This window comes from Saccoglossus kowalevskii, chromosome 6 (genome assembly GCF_978046115.1).
Source record: "Saccoglossus kowalevskii chromosome 6, keSacKowa6.1, whole genome shotgun sequence".
NCBI lineage: Eukaryota > Metazoa > Hemichordata > Enteropneusta > Harrimaniidae > Saccoglossus > Saccoglossus kowalevskii.
This window is the reverse complement of record NC_140646.1, coordinates 39,200,809-39,218,304: the sequence shown is the minus strand read 5'-3', so window position 1 is coordinate 39,218,304 and position 17,496 is coordinate 39,200,809. Positions and strand designations below refer to the sequence as shown.

Genomic DNA, 17,496 nt, shown 5'->3' with positions numbered 1-17,496 from the left:
TCTGAAAGATAAACCAAAGTAATTGGAAGATCGGCTCTTATTTTGTGGTGGCTGAGATAGGGCTGCGATGTGTAGAGAAGTAGAACAGACTACCATGAGAGAAAGTCAATCAAAAATCCGGAAACTTGAAGTATTTGTATAATGTTGTCAAAATACAATACAGAGCTGTGATTGGTTCAAATCAAAGTGGAAGATTCCACTATCATAGCAACCAGTAATTAATCTTAGTTACCGGGTTGAAGAGGCGGCAAGACCAACACCTAACTTGCAACATTAAATCAATAAACAAGATACAATGTAACACGATGTTATACAACACAGGTAAACAGTAGAGGCGGCAAGACCAACACCTACCTTGCAACATTAAATCAATAAACAAGATACAATGTAATACGATGTTATACAACACAGGTAAACAGTAGAGGCGGCAAGACCAACACCTAACTTGCAACATTAAATCAATAAACAAGATACAATGTAATACGATGTTATACAACACAGGTAAACAGTAGAGGCGGCAAGACCAACACCTAACTTGCAACATTAAATCAATAAACAAGATACAATGTAATACGATGTTATACAACACAGGTAAACAGTAGAGGCGGCAAGACCAACACCTAACTTGCAACATTAAATCAATAAACAAGATACAATGTAATACGATGTTATACAACACAGGTAAACAGTAGAGGCGGCAAGACCAACACCTAACTTGCAACATTAAATCAATAAACAAGATACAATGTAATACGATGTTATACAACACAGGTAAACAGTAGAGGCGGCAAGACCAACACCTAACTTGCAACATTAAATCAATAAACAAGATACAATGTAATACGATGTTATACAACACAGGTAAACAGTAGAGGCGGCAAGACCAACACCTAACTTGCAACATTAAATCAATAAACAAGATACAATGTAATACGATGTTATACAACACAGGTAAACAGTAGAGGCGGCAAGACCAACACCTAACTTGCAACATTAAATCAATAAACAAGATACAATGTTATACGATGTTATACAACACAGGTAAACAGTAGAAATCTTAACCATGCATGTACATAAATGTTTAAATGTTGATTGCAAAAGAGCTGTCAGCGATATATTTCCCTAATTTTGTTTTACCTATTTTCTGGACGTTTGTTAACTTTCCATTCACAAATATATAAGGATTGCACAAGACAGAGGGCAGTGCATGCAACATCCCAATACTTGTATAATTTAGTTAGCAAATATGTGATGTCACATGACAACATTTACCACCTTCCATAGATCATTATAATAGCAAATAAACCATAATAAACTTATCATATCATACAGAATGCCTATCAAAGACGACATTACTATTGTTTTATATAATACATTTCATATCATATTTAATTGCATTATCTTTTTTTTGGAAATTTACTCTGAGCAACGTCGAGAGCACCACCATGGTTGAAGTCGGTATGTGAATATACCAGTAATTCAAAACGCCCTCAATGGTGGTTAATTTCATTCCAATACCGATAAAGCCGTATATTTGGTCATATGAATTATGTTTACAAACTTTGAGATGGCAAGACTTCTAACCTGAATTTTCAGAATCGCGAGACTTGTGCTAGGATTATCATTCCTTATTTCATATGGATATAACATTGGAAGGAAATCACTAAATTTAGGATTGTTTATGCAAAGTACATCAATATATATAAATATAGCTTCTTTATTTTTTGTATAATCAAATATTGTAAACAATCCTCATTGCTTCATCCGAGTTAAGAATCAAATCTGGCAGGAATGGAGGATTGTTGCTTCGCTTTGGATTAATGCTTTGCTTGAAATATTAACACAATAATTGATTACAGAGGTGATTTGGAGTATCTAAGGCCAACAATGTGAAAGATAAAACTTATTGTTATTTATTATTAAGTTTTTGTTCTTACATAAGTTTGTAATTTCATTCAGCTTTGTTCAGCATTATTTTAATTCCAAATGAAATGCGAAAATATAAATTATGAACAGATGCTCAGTAAGGACTTGTTCATGTTATACTGATTGTGCAATTACTAGTATATGTTTGAGGATTTTACTTACTGTGATATTTCGGCGGTGATACGATTAAAGAAATTCGCGCTCAGTGATCATGGGAACATCGAAAACATGAACAAATTAAAACTACAGATTGTGAAATGATGATACACTGCTGTCGACAAAACGAAACGTACAAAATGTTTTTAAATTTTAATTACACATTTTAGTAAATATGTTTGAATATATATATGTGTAAATATGATTTGGGGTTACTGTATTACTATTTATATTACTGATACCCTTTTTGAATTGTCGACTTCTATTTCCCCGCGGGGGCTGGATATTTTTAATAGCGCGTCTGTGTGCAGAAATACAACAACATAGATACAAATAAATATACTTGCATCACAATTGAAATATTCTACACAGACCCTACACATTTAGCAACCAGTGAAGGCAAAGTGAAATATTTACTGACGACATGGATATCAATATTTGTTATGTGAATGTCGATTCTGGTTAATCTACGGTGACAAATTTAATGTGGATTTGCAGTTTATTAAAGCTGTGAAAATATCGAAGCGCTGGGTAACTTAGTAGGCTATTGTCACATCTTGTACATACTTTTTTGACATCTGCATTGAAATTTGGGCTAATTTCTAGACGTTTTAGTCAAAATTCATGGAAAAAGAAAACAAAACTGTCCACTTGATAAAGACATTCTAAATAATAATAAGGCGCACGTCCACCGCAACAATTGAATTATTCAATTTTGAACTTAAAATTGTTATTTTAATAGTTCAATGACAAAACGCCAATATAACATTGCGATACACTTACCGGTACTTCATTTAAATTGACTACTAGTATCATAGAATGTGTTTATTAAGCGTAGAATTACCTCGCCCCCCAATACTAACGCGTTTGTCGATTGCCACGTATCGTTCGGACGTCAATAAAGCGTTATGACCTTTTAAGCATGGCCTTTTCAAATATAAAATTCATAGTATTCTAACTCAGAATAACGAGACGATTGTAAATAAAAATAACAGGTCATTGGTAATTTAAAAATAATATTCGCGTTAATAATAAGGTTACCTTACCCGTAAAATGTAGTCACTGATCGATTTTGTTAATTTGTATTGTATGTACATTTGTATACACAGAGTCTTGTAACGTTTCAAAGTCAGTATGATTGCCAGGGCGACGTAACATCTGTAAGCCCTTACAACAAGTACTGAAGGTACGTTACAAGACCCTGTGTTTGCATGCGACTGTTTCCAATCAAGAACATTAGTTATAGCTACTTTCACCATCCCAAATTTGAGTTTTTTCGATAAGTAAGCTCTTAGGGCGAGAGAAAATGATGTAGGATGTGATATTTTTGTCAAGAAATGGGAGGAAATTATTTCATTTTGATATGAGTATGACTTAGTAATTAAACAAGGAAAATGGAATGGAGATAGAATTCTAGTGAATTGGTCGCGTGTTTGGCAATATATTTGCGTACATACTGCTGTAGGTCAGTGAGAACGAAGCATACTACTGAAGGCTCATCAGTTTCACCGACAGAACCGGTTCACAATCTCGACATAATGTTCAAGATGTTGAGCAGGCATCCGAGGCTGACAGTCTGAGTAGCGCAACCACATGAGTCAACACTGGCCACAGAGGGCGCACTTACACGAGTGCACGTTCGAGGCCGAGCCTTGTTCGAGTATTCTTTATCTGTTCAATTTTAATTTCAAAACATTGGAATAGAGTGCTTGTATTTGACATTATTTTCCTCAATCGTTTCATGTAGTTAGTTTTTTATTATTGATTTTTTTGTTTATTTTATTTATGTGAATGTATGTGAATTCCATATTTAAAAAGATTATAGAGAATAACATAGCCTTAGCAAAATATTTGTAGAGCACAATTTTTAAAACCACAGAAAGTAATTACTCTATTTGTTCTTATATTTTACTAACATTTTATTTTTATCTCTTTTGTATTGTACGTATTTCTTTGTATTTATGTTCCTTACCATACAAAAACCCTCTGAAGGTTTTTAGTAGAGTAATAAATTTATTATTATTGTTCATAGTTTTTCCTAGTTATTTTCTCAGAAAAATAACTTGAAAACGTGGTGAATAAAAAATAAACAAATAAATACACAACAACAGAAATATTAGCGGGGAAGGTTTTATAGCTAGGAGATAATGATGAGTGTCGAGATCACTGCAGGAAGTTGACTTATACGGGAAATCCAACGTACGCCACGTAATGAGGTCATTGCTGTTAATAGGGAAGTGGCCGGGAATCCCCTGCAAATCACGTGACCTAGTATGGCGTTCGGCGGTTATGAATCATCGCTCTTGCTGTATTAAAGACAACATTCTGGGGTTGGTGAAGAGTTGTCGAAATAGACTGTTCGGGTTTTCTGCTGTTTGTGACTTGTATGTTAATGTGACATACACGTCAGAGGTAAGCCAGTATGCGTTTTTGCTGCACGAGCGTTATCATTGTGATTGTACAAACACATCAAATACGTAATGTATTTAATTTCGTTTGCGACACATCCTTATAATATTCTTTTTGAAATTTAGGTATATTTCAGTAAATTAGAATGAATATTTATTGAGGCAGAGCTAACGCCAGTGGTTTCGAGGCCATTATGACGACATATCGTAAGGTCCGCTATGCACGCTATAGGTTCATCGGAATATTCCGATCGTTAGGGGCGCAGGACCTTGACGACTTATTTGTGATGTAACATTGTCTCACTATTACTCTTAACCAACGACAGTGATAGCACAACTAGTGTTATTGTTTAACCCCAACATCCACAAATAAGTCGTTGATTTTCTGTGGTCAGAATGTGGCCGTCAGAGTACAGGGGCCTGACGATCATTCGTGTGGCGTGGTCACTGAAGTCAATACACATGGACGTCTGTAGTGCGGAACGACTACGTTCTTGCTCAAAATAATAGAAAATATAGAACTGAAACCGAATGTAATGCAAGCATATATCACACAATTTAATCATCCGCTCTCTGACACCCCCCAACACTAATATTAGTTTTGTGGTCGACCAGCCTGCACTATACTACCTAGCTACAGTAATAAGCGTTGTTGGATATGAGTTGGATATGAGGGGGTTTCTCCACTCATGTTGTTGGAATGTTTTACATACTACCGTATAAAACTTATACAAATTGCATTTTCCATAAATCATTAATTTATTCACATACATGTATACTAGTATTTTGCAAAGTCATCTTTATTTTACACTTGGTGGTCTGACAAACATTTTGTATAATACCCATAATTGACATTGTGAGAACTACCGGGTAGTTTGAAACGTGCTTTCTTGTCTCACCCTAGTTGTAAACTGACATCACAACTTTTTACTGGTACATCAAAAAATAAAGATTGAGTGTATGAACAAATAAGAACTGGGACAGTGCAAATACTGACAAATTCAACCTAAGTCATATACAATTCAAGGCATACTTATTATAAACACTTGAACAAAATAGCATTGCATATAATGCTTTGAAGGAAATTAGAAATAACAAACATATTGACTTACAAGACTATGTAAGCTCAAAAGTGTTTACAAAATAGACATGAATGTTACAAAAGAACACTTCCAAGAGGCTACCAAAAAACATTACCAAAATGTATGGAGCACTGACATGCAACGAGATGACTAAAAACTGAGAATATTTATAATATTTAAACACTATTCATCAAGAAACCTACCAAAAACAGTTGAATGATAAGCAGTAAGAAAATAAAGCAAATTTAGACTTAGCTGCCATAAATTACACATTGAAACTGGGTGACACAAGTACACTAGACCAAAAACTGAAGAAAATGCCCTTTATGTATCTAACTTGAAAACGACATTCATTTTATCACTCAATGTAAACTATACACAGATGAACAAAACTAATGTATTCTATGTTTAATTCCTCATCTGTTGAAAAGAAATGTATACTGTATACTATTCTATTTTATTCAGACAGCAATCCTTATTTTTATACACACAAAGCCACAGTTTAACACTCTAGCCCCCCAATGTAATTGTATATGCCCTCCAGATAACTATATATGTTCTGAAGAGGGGCATATACAATCAAAATGGGGAGGGGAGCACTGGAAGGGCAGAGTTAAGATTAGAGTTATGGATGAGGGGGTTCTGAGGAACTTTTATCAAGCAAATGAAGTGCAATGCTTTATAGGTAAATTCTTGATGACAGCCTCACTATATTGTTTAATGTTGTCATAAACAAACGCCACTTAAAGTTTCCAAGCAATCAATGTACTCTTTAGCTGTGTTGACCTCTGATTCATCTATGTACATAGTATATCGTGCTTGTCTACTGTCACAATAACACGGTTACAAGATTTTTTAAAAATAGAATTGACATAACCATAGAACAAAGTACAGCATGTTAAACAAATCAACTGAGGAGTATGCAGACAATACCAACATTTTTAATCCTAACTGTGTTACTACTCTATACTCTATACTCTATTTATTGCCTCACCACAGAGGAATTGTGACCCTACCAAAGCCCATGCAATATTATTTAAATACCACAACAGTTATAGGTACGCCTATTCTATTTTAGTTTTGACAATTGAAAACAAATCCTATTGACCAAAATCAAGTCTAAAGGTTTATTATTATTCAAATTTAATAATAATGAAATAGCACAGTGCCGGCAAATGTATTGCTGTTTGTTGATTTCCATGTCTGGAACTTTTTTTGTGATATTAGAGGTCAAATTCTTCAACTAAGTTTGATATTCGTCAGTATTGTATTGACCAATCAAATCAAAAGTTATTCAGGGCAATAATAACACATGCTCACCATCTCAATGTAGCAATACAGACCTATGCTTGTATGGAATTTGGTGAACAGTGGTATATGAATTCACAAATGCATCATCTATAACAACAGATAACACAGAAAATACTCTCAATCTCTTAATATTTGCGTTTTATAAAAGCTGAAACAAGTTTGAAATTTTCCTATAAATATGAGTGGTGGACAAATTAATCGGAGGTGTGGGTTGAAAGTGTGGAGATACATGTACTGTGTTTTCTGTATATTCATGTGATATTTGTTGTTTTCATTGCATAAAGTTTATTGTGGCTACTGTTTTTTTTCTTCAAAAGGTCATTGTTGCCTTTGGAACAACTGCTCTATTTTAATTAATAACAATTTATTTTTAAATAACTGAATCTTTGCTGGTGTTCTCCATAACCGGCTTGGTCCCTGCATGGTGTCATGATTTCAACTATAAGCCAAGGGTGGGCAAATTCCCTTATATTTTACGGGCTGAACTGTTACAAAATAATCACACAAATTTATAGGATAATATATTTTCATTTCATTTATAGTACTTGTTAATAAACCAACAGTATGGACATAAACATAAATAAAGTTACATTACAAGGATATGCTCTAAGTACAGGGAATAATAGGGTCTACTTATCAAATAAATGTCAAGTATATTTCAGCTGGTCCGAATGGCGAAATTAGTCTTCACCACGTAGCCGGTCTTTGTTGTATCAGGACACTTGTAGAGCGACTTTTCTTTTTGTCTTGCTATTGCGTAGAGGTACATATAGGGACTTGAAGGACTTGAAACAGAAGACACCAAAAAACAAGCTTTACATTCAAAAAGTAAGCAAGAGGGAAATAAACGAAACTATACCCACGTCAACGTCAAACCAAAAGTGGGAGCAAAATCCATGGCTTTCTTATGCAAAACATTGTGGATTTAAAAGCGTCACCAATGGTCCAAATCGTATTTAACCAGACACATGGACACTATTATTTTGTATTATATTTAATTTATGCCACACATAACAACGGGCAGATTAGGTACCTGCATTCTGATGCAGATTCCTTCCCTTCATATCTCACCAGAATTTGCAGTCATCACTGACTCATTAAAAATTTAAAAATCAACTTTTTCTATTTTCAGGTTCATAATGGAAGAACCCAAAGTCAGTTATAAATATCTGAAGTCGTTTTATCTAGAAAGACTAGTTTTAAACCAACACAACACAAAAGTAGTCCCAACATACAGTGAGCACTCAAAGATGTTAAAAAAAGTCAAAGAAGATTATGAACAAAATGTTGAAATATATCTTGCATGTATTCAACCGGAATCCAAGTTTAAATGGTTAAAGCTTCATACTTCAGTTGGTGGTAAAATCATCCAAGACGACTGTGAACCTCATAAAATGGCTGTTGCCTTTGAATGCTTTGAAAAGTATGCGCATAATCTATTAGTGTCACCATGGAAACCAATCTACAGACAGATTCAGGTAATTTAATGTGTTGAGAAATTTTATAGTTCATCCTCGAATGAAGCAGTCATGGATTCATATATACAGGATCTATTTGTGGTCAGGGTTCATATACAGGATCTATTTATGATCAGAAGTTCATATACATGATCTATTTGTGGTCAGAGGTTTATATACAAGATCTATTTGTGGTCAGAGGTTTATATACAGGATCTATTTGTGGGCAGAGGTTTATATACAGGATCTATTTGTGGTCAGAGGTTTATATACAAGGATCTATTTGTGGTCAGAGGTTTATATACAAGGATCTATTTGTGGTCAGAGGTATATATACAGGATCTATCTGTGGTCAGAGGTTTATATACAAGGATCTATTTGTGGTCAGAGGTTTATATACAAGATCTATTTGTGGTCAGAGGTTTATATACAGGATCTATTTGTGGGCAGAGGTTTATATACAGGATCTATTTGTGGTCAGAGGTTTATATACAAGGATCTATTTGTGGTCAGAGGTTTATATACAAGGATCTATTTGTGGTCAGAGGTATATATACAGGATCTATTTGTGGTCAGAGGTTTATATACAAGGATCTATTTGTGGTCAGAGGTTTATATACAGGATCTATTTGTTGTCAGAGGTTTATATACAAGGATCTATTTGTGGTCAGAGGTTTATATACATGATCTATTTGTGATCAGAGGTTTATATACAAGGATCTATTTGTGGTCAGGGTATTAAACACAATGCATGCACAAAATATTTCCAATATGAAAAAAAATTGTCATAATAATAAAAACATTACATTGAAATCATAATACATAACACAAAATATACACACATTGTAAGTGTTATTATTTTGAATATTGTTTTTTTACCCACCTGTTTTATGTGTGCATCCTAACACAGTCAAACACTTTTTATTAGCTCTTTCAGCACTAAAGTTAACTTTAGTTTACCCCAGACCATTCGTCCCGGTGTTATCGCTATCGCCACACGAGACTCCAGCTTGTCTCCTATACAATTTTCCTTCCGCCCACTTAATTTTAATATTCATATGACCTTTGCACTGACATCGATAGCCAATCGCATTCGACCGCGGACGTCACTCTAAATAAACAACTGAATAAATTAATATACCATATTTGGAAGATAGCGGGTAAATTCAACCTTGTTGGTGTGTTCCTTCGGGTTCCGAAGTCGCACGAAACGAGTTCATGTTCCGTTATCTTTCGCAAGTAAAACAGGTCGATATGTATTAAACAAGGCATTTGTTTTCTTGTTTTAACCCCCTTATTACGCAAGCTTCCGTCGAAGTGGTGTTTTTTTCGACGATTTGTGGCATGTTGCAAAACGAACGAAACATTGCGGCATTCTTAGCGGTGGATAAGGGATCGACTATGTCGTCACATTTATGTCTCGTTTGAAAGAGAATAAACAACCTCTCAGAAAAATATGTTGCTAATATTTAAGTGCGGTGCCTTGAAATCGCCTGCCCGACGTCCAAATTTCAAAAGGATGTTCGATTTGCAATGACGACCGTTCATATGTACTAGGCGACGTTACTAATTACTACTAGGGTCGGTGTTTGCATTAAGAATTATAGAACAAAAGATCAGCAAAGCGGTGCTTTTGTCGGCGATTTTGTCAAAGGGAATATTGATAAAATGTTGCAAAACAGAATCGCGAGTTGGGTGAAAAATTGCGCCGGCGGCATTCTCAGCGATGGCGACACCCGAGAAACACCGTGTCACGGTGCATTCGTGCATCAGTACACCGAAGAAATACATACATATTGTTGCGGACGACTATTGTAGACTGTGTTCGTGTAGTCTTCGAGTTTGTGGACAGTTAAAGTCGTGTGTGAATTTATTCAAGCCAGGAAAAGCAGGAGGGATAACTTATGGAAATAGTCTTTCCAATTTGATCCAGTGCGACGTTGTGAAAGGAGCGACTCTGTCGTCTCATCTATGTCTAGTTTGTAAGAGAAAGATTGATAGCGCAGAAAAATCCGCCAATAATGTAAAACAGTGGCGTGAAATTGTCAGTCATTCTAATATCTCCCAACCTGTGAACGAAAGGGTTAAGCGTGCTGCCTTGAAATCGCCTGCCCGACCACTCCGATCCCATGAACTAATCAAAACTAAAATGGCGCGTGTCACGTGACTTTGTTTACTAAAGATAGCGTGGGCGTTTGATTGACACTCAACTCATTAGTATTCCACCAATCACAGCTACATCTACTTTCTGGATGTGCGCAGTCAAATTGTATAGGAGACAAGCTGGAGTCTCGTGTGGCGATAGCGATAACACCGGGACAAATGGTCTGGGGTAACTTTAGTTGCCTTTTAGAAAAAAACACGAGTGTCATAGTAATGGGATATATGTCATAACTGTGCGTCTGCTAGCTCTACTATTTTTTCTTTGTTCAGCTGTGCTCATTATGGATGTAAATAAATGGTTATGATAAGTGATTTATCGTCACAAATTATGTTATTTTCTGTATTTATATGTATTTTTATTCTATTATTAGTGCGTAGTTGTGTCTATGGTAAAACCAAATTATATACAATCGTATTAAAATGATCCATTATACAATAAATACAATTTCGTTGTAATATAATGATGCGTGTATTACAGTGTAAGTTCATGACTTTCTTCTTAATATTTATTTATTTTTAGGAAAATACAGGATTTTTTAGAAGTAAAATCAGCCAATATTTGGATGATACCAACAGAATTTTTGAGAGAATGGGTTATAAGCGAAGCAAACAGGGTGTATGGAAGCTGAAAAACATAGCTGATCGCGATACCTTGCTGGAAATAGCAGTGGACATGTCTATTGCTTCCAAGGAGTGTATTTTCATTGGTCGAATATACGATGTGGCAAAATCATTTAACTTTTCACTGAAACAGGTGTATGTGGCTCGCAGTACCTACTTGGGCTCACCTGATGAGTGTGTAGCACAAATGGTTGATCGCATGGTTCCTGAAACGTCCAGTATGGTAACAAACATTGAATGGGAGGCTTGTAAAGCATATGATGATGAGAGTTGTCTTCATGTGGAAAACACATGTGATTATGAAGATTTATACAGTCCTGGTTACAATACAGTGGTCAGTCCCATCTCTGACATTCCTTGCAATCCCCTAGATGAGCACATTGAAGCTAGTTTCCTTGCTGTGAATAAAGTACCCATCCCTCCTGTAAGAACAAAGAATTCTTCACTTGCAGTCATAAAGAATGCTCCCGTGGAGAAGCTACATATGCTGCAAGCCACTAAAAGAATCCCTGCAACCCAACAGTATAGTACTGCTTTACCAGATGAGGTACAGTCAGACATGCCTATGGGAAAGTATTTAGATTATTCAGAAAAGTATAATTTGAGGAAGACATCAAGTAGTGATGCTAATGCTAAGAAAGTTTCCGCAGAGGGGAGAAGAACTGAAGCTGTTGTTACTAGGAGCTCTATGTGGATCTGCATTCACTGTACCACAAGTAATACGAAAAATGATCATGTCTGTAAAGAATGTGCCAAAAGTAAGACAGTAGTCAAATCCAAATCGGATTCTGCATCTGGTGATAAAATCTGTTCAAAGTGCACTTTTGTTAATAAGAAGTCTGCAATATCATGTGAAATGTGTGATTATCTCTTGAATGAAACATGTGTATAAAGACTCCATATACTCCCTGAACATGTAGTGTATGTCACCCAATTTTCACAACAGAATTTATGAAAATTATTATTTTGGAATGTTAATGACACTGTTAAGGAATTAGAAACTCCGAGTTGAGCAAATTTGAAAAAAAATGACTTTACAGAGAAAAAATCTACAGGTAAAATTACCGAAAAAAAAATATTTGAAAAACCACATACATTGGAAAAACAAATCTTTAGCAACATTCTCCTGAAAAAAAAACACTCCAAAATTAAGTAAAAAAAAATTACAATTCACACAGTTATTCTTCCTCTTTCATAGTTTGTAATGTCAACCTCTAAATCATGATGTACTACTGTTTAATATAAGGTACAATGGTTCTTCATTATATCAGTCCAAATAATCACATTGTCAATATGTGCATCTCACAACAATTTGTTTTAAAATAGTCTATCAACAAACTATTCAATCTACAACTGCAGAATTTGAAAATTTAGATGTTTTTGCATCGATAAACCAGTTGGACTGCTAAATTAGCTGCCCGTTTTAAATACCACCTATTCGAAACTTGTTACAGTAAACACAATAAACACTTTGACATGAGTTTTCAAATAGATGTAAAAATGCAAAGATTCATGGGTAAAAGCTTATCTGTAAACAACAACATGCTATCTCCTGTTTATGAGGACAATAATAAAATGGTATATTCAATTTATTTTGGTTAATTTAGAATAGAGGAAACAAACTTTCCAGAAATGTTATTTTTATGAGTTTATGAAATTCATACTTTATCTTCAACATTTATAAATAGATTAGATTTATTTAAAGTGATGTAATAATGTTTATTTGCAGCTTAATAACATTGGACAAATATGTTCTGCAGTCAAAGTATTATTTTTATTATCAAGATGCAATATCAAACAAAATTATCTAAACATGCTTAAACATGTATTATTCACATTGTCAAGTATTGACAGCATTAGTGCATGTAGTGAATGAACTGTCAACACTTGAATCAATTATTTTTTTCAAATATTATTAACTCCATGTAACATTTGAGGTGTTTCCATCCTACCATAGTTGATCTGAGGTAATACTTGACGACTCTGAATCGTTAATCAGTTAGGATGAATCTAGCACAAGTAACGCGGGTTATACCAATATTATAACAATCAACTCCAGGGTCTCATTGCTACATAAAGTTTGAGTGTATAATATTCCTTTGTTAACCTTTGAGAAAAATAACGGCTAAAATAAATTGTGCTACTTGTCTGAACTCAAATGTTTTTTAAACAAGGTTCAGTTTTATTCCAAATGCCAAATATCATCGATAATTGTGATAAGATTACGGTTAAAAGCCAGGTGGCACTGCGGGTACAACAATTAACAATAGCATGGAGACAGAGGTGGAATTGATATTTGAAAAAATGCGTTTGTTGAAACGTTGGAATGTTTTATTGGAAGTAAAAGATATTGTTTTCATCAGTGGAACTCAGGGAAGTGATATATAGAATGTTCGAACAATAGTTATGATGAGAAAGTCTTTTGTAAGAGAACGGGGAAAGTTGCATGGAAAGTCTTGTATGCCGTCTTTAATGATGGAAATGTTGACGTTAAAGAGGAAAATGTCTGGAAAAACCCAAAAGTCGTTTGCATGAAAAAGTTTTCCTGACGACCGACGAGAAAGTATTAAATTCGTGACCGTTGTCTGGAACCGGTATATTAGGCGTAAAAGTTGTCTTGACTGACGAACGAATTTTGCGAAGAGGAAAACATTCCTAAGTTGAGGATGTCCGAAGATGAATCTGCGATTATGAAAAAATTGTGTTGAACAAATGAAATGACATTAAGTCCGAATAATTGTCTGAACTTGGTCCTTATGAGCCAATACATATTTTGTAAAGACTGGAAAATATATTCAAAGGACGGGAGAGGTGTCTTGGACGACGGAAAACTGAATAAGATTTATGAACATCGTATTCGGAAAAGTTTGTAAACAAAAAAAAAAGTGATTGTGGGTATAGTATGCTAGTATGTCGAGAATGTTTTCTTTTTTTTTCGAGGGAGTCGCGAAAGTTGTCTAGCTGAAATATAGTTTAGGAAACCATTGTTATGAAATGAGGAAATGTTGAATTGTAAGTCTGGAAAGTTGGCTATAATATCTGGTTTGGAGATCAAAGCAGAATTGACAGAGACGTCCAAAAAGTAGCTTGCGAATGTTGAAAACTGTGTATTGAAGGCAGTAAAGTTGGTTGTCCGGTAGAAATTTTGCGAAGGTGACAAATTCGTATAAATAAATATCGGAAAATTTGTTGTTTGAAAAGTGTTAGAATTACATTTATAGTTGAAAATATGGAAGTCACGAAAGTTTTCTGTTGATTATTAATATGAAAATGTTTGTAGGCGATAGTGTCGAAAGTCGGAAAAGTTGTCAGTGAAATTTTCGATGGGCCACACAGAGTGTGGATGCAATTTTAATTGAGTGACGATATACGACGATGTAACAATTCTTGTACTATTACCTGTATTGCACCCTCTAGAAACAGGACGCTACTTACAGAAAAGGGATATACAAAAAATACTATGGTATGATGAGAGGATATAAGGAGAAAGGCCACGCAATCCAGTTCGTACATGCCATACCCTACAAATTCCGCATGTACTGAGTAAGATCGGTGACGCAATTCTAATCACAACATTCTTCACCAATTATTGTGATGGCGTGTTAAATATATAACTATAATTTTAATCTCTCTTTCTTTGCACCGATACTCACGTGACCGTGACTGACTATACCGATACTCACGTGACCGTGACTGACTATACCGATACTCACAACGTGACCGTGACTGACTACACCGATACTCACGTGACCGTGACTGACTATACCGATACTCACAACGTGACCGTGACTGACTACACCGATACTCACGTGACCGTGACTGACTATACCGATACTCACGTGACCGTGACTGACTATACCGATACTCACGTGACCGTGACTGACTATACCGATACTCACGTGACCGTGACTGACTATACCGATACTCACAACGTGACCGTGACTGACTATACCGATACTCACGTGACCGTGACTGACTATACCGATACTCACGTGACCGTGACTGACTATACCGATACTCACGTGACCGTGACTGACTATACCGATACTCACAACGTGACCGTGACTGACTACACCGATACTCACGTGACCGTGACCGTGACTGACTACACCGATACTCACGTGACCGTGACTGACTACACCGATACTCACGTGACCGTGACTGACTACACCGATACTCACGTGACCGTGACTGACTATACCGATACTCACGTGACCGTGACTGACTATACCGATACTCACAACGTGACCGTGACTGACTATACCGATACTCACGTGACCGTGACTGACTACACCGATACTCACGTGACCGTGACTGACTATACCGATACTCACGTGACCGTGACTGACTATACCATAAGTAAAATTAAGATAACATCAGTTACAGGTGTAAAAACATTTTATTAAATTGTATACACAGGAACATTTACAAATTAACGTTTGAATTGCAAAACTTCTGTTAACACTTATTCGACCATATAGAAATGTGACATTATTAAATAGTTGAACGCATCGCCATACTACACCTGTTATTAGTTGCCACTGAGGGCGTTATACCAACATACAAAGTATGTATATGCAAAAACAAAAAGAATCAACATATATTTATTGATTTGGTCAATGTTGAGTTGAAAAATATCACGCTTTTTTAATGTAACTGAAAACATTGGTTACTTTTCCCAACACATATTTAGACACTGAATTTTAAAAACGAACAAGAATATAACCAACATGCCACTTTAAGTTCGATGAACATTAAAGCGCGGTAGTCGTCGCGCTGCGCATGTGCGAGATATATGGGTCTCATATAAACAAAGATGGCGACTTTGACTGTTGCGCAGATCAACGAGTACGAACTGACACGTTTCCAAGCTTTAATTAGGTAATTTTCATGTGATTGAAAGGTATTGAAAGATTCAGCGGCGCGGCGGTAATCAGTGCAAGTCGCGCCCAGGTCAAACCTCATACTTGTGATTCCATTTGAAGAGCGCATTGGATTGTGGGAAAATCAATGTTTATCAACACAAATGTCGAACATGTGCAGCGCGACGACTACCGCGCTTTAACAAATCATTTACTCAAAATTCGGACTCCAAATAAATTCATTGATTTCAGATATATGTATTACATCCACGGGTTAATGGTAGTACTCATTTATAATAATAGCGCCCTCCATCGGCGAAGTGCTTCTGTTATGCAATTATGAATGCTTCTGGTCTACATTTAATGAAAAATGTGATAGTGATAAAATACACAACAGTACATATAGAAAAAACTAACATGTGAGAAACAATGCTGAACTTCAAAACTGTTTTTGCAGTATTTAAGTAACATTTTATTTGTTGGGTATTATTTAATTTTCATTTGTGTGATTTCATTCTAACAAATACCTATTTTATCACCTACCAAGAGAACTCTATTTTCTTTAGGGTGATAATAAAGTAGCTTATTGTAATTATTATGTATATGTAGATGACGAGGAAGACAGTTGTCCAGTTTGTTCTGTAGACGTCAGTAACAATCCGATGTTACCAAGCCGACATCGTAAGGGAGACATGTTACCATGCCACCGTAACAGCGCCGATGTTACCATGCAGACAACGTAACAGAGCCGATGTTACCATGCATACACCGTAACAGAGCCGATGTTACCATGCAGACAACGTAACAGAGCCGATGTTACCATGCAGACAACGTAACAGAGCCGATGTTATCATGCATACACCGTAACAGAGCCGATGTTACCATGCATACACCGTAACAAAGCCGATGTTACCATGCATACACCGTAACAGAGCCGATGTTACCATGCATACACCGTAACAGAGTCGATACTACCATGCAGACAGCGTAACAGAGCCGATGTTACCATGCAGACAACGTAACAGAGCCGATGTTATCATGCATACACCGTAACAGAGCCGATGTTACCATGCATACACCGTAACAGAGCCGATGTTATCATGCAGACAACGTAACAGAGCCGATACTACCATGCAGACAGCGTAACAGAGCCGATGTTACCATGCATACACCGTAACAGAGCCGATGTTACCATGCAGACAGCGTAACAGAGCCGATGTTACCATGCAGACAACGTATCAGAGCAATTCAGATATCAGCAGTAACTGTGCAGACTTATAGAATAAATATCTGTATGATTAAACATTAATAAAAATCGGTAAATAGTTAAATTGTACATAATTAATGTGATAAAATGAGCACTGTGATATGTTTGAATCACCTTTGAAAAGCTACGTTCATTTGACAGACTCGATGCGAACATCATTTGAAACAGTGATATATAAATGTATATAAACAGTGTTATATAGAAAAGTTTCGTTTGCTTTTAAAATGACTGATCATATCTACG

The 17,496-nt window shown here is 35.7% G+C and overlaps 1 protein-coding gene across 1 annotated transcript; it reads left to right on the top strand.

The window, feature by feature from the left end:
• The first annotated feature begins 4,302 nt into the window (after positions 1–4,302).
• On the top strand, positions 4,303–13,492 carry LOC146742771 (uncharacterized). The gene is made up of 3 exons (XM_085500517.1): positions 4,303–4,494; positions 8,016–8,361; positions 11,024–13,492. Exons 2-3 carry the CDS (start codon positions 8,023–8,025, stop codon positions 12,014–12,016), a joined length of 1,332 nt encoding a protein of 443 aa, XP_085356643.1. The 5' UTR covers positions 4,303–4,494; positions 8,016–8,022; the 3' UTR covers positions 12,017–13,492.
• Positions 13,493–17,496: the final 4,004 nt, after the last annotated feature.

Bases quoted from the DNA above. Each gene is read 5' to 3' on its own strand.
- LOC146742771 (XM_085500517.1), top strand. From the start codon at position 8,023: ATGGAAGAACCCAAAGTCAGTTATAAATATCTGAAGTCGTTTTATCTA. The intron at 8,362-11,023 runs GTAATTTAATGT...ATTTATTTTTAG, and splicing joins CAATCTACAGACAGATTCAG to GAAAATACAGGATTTTTTAG.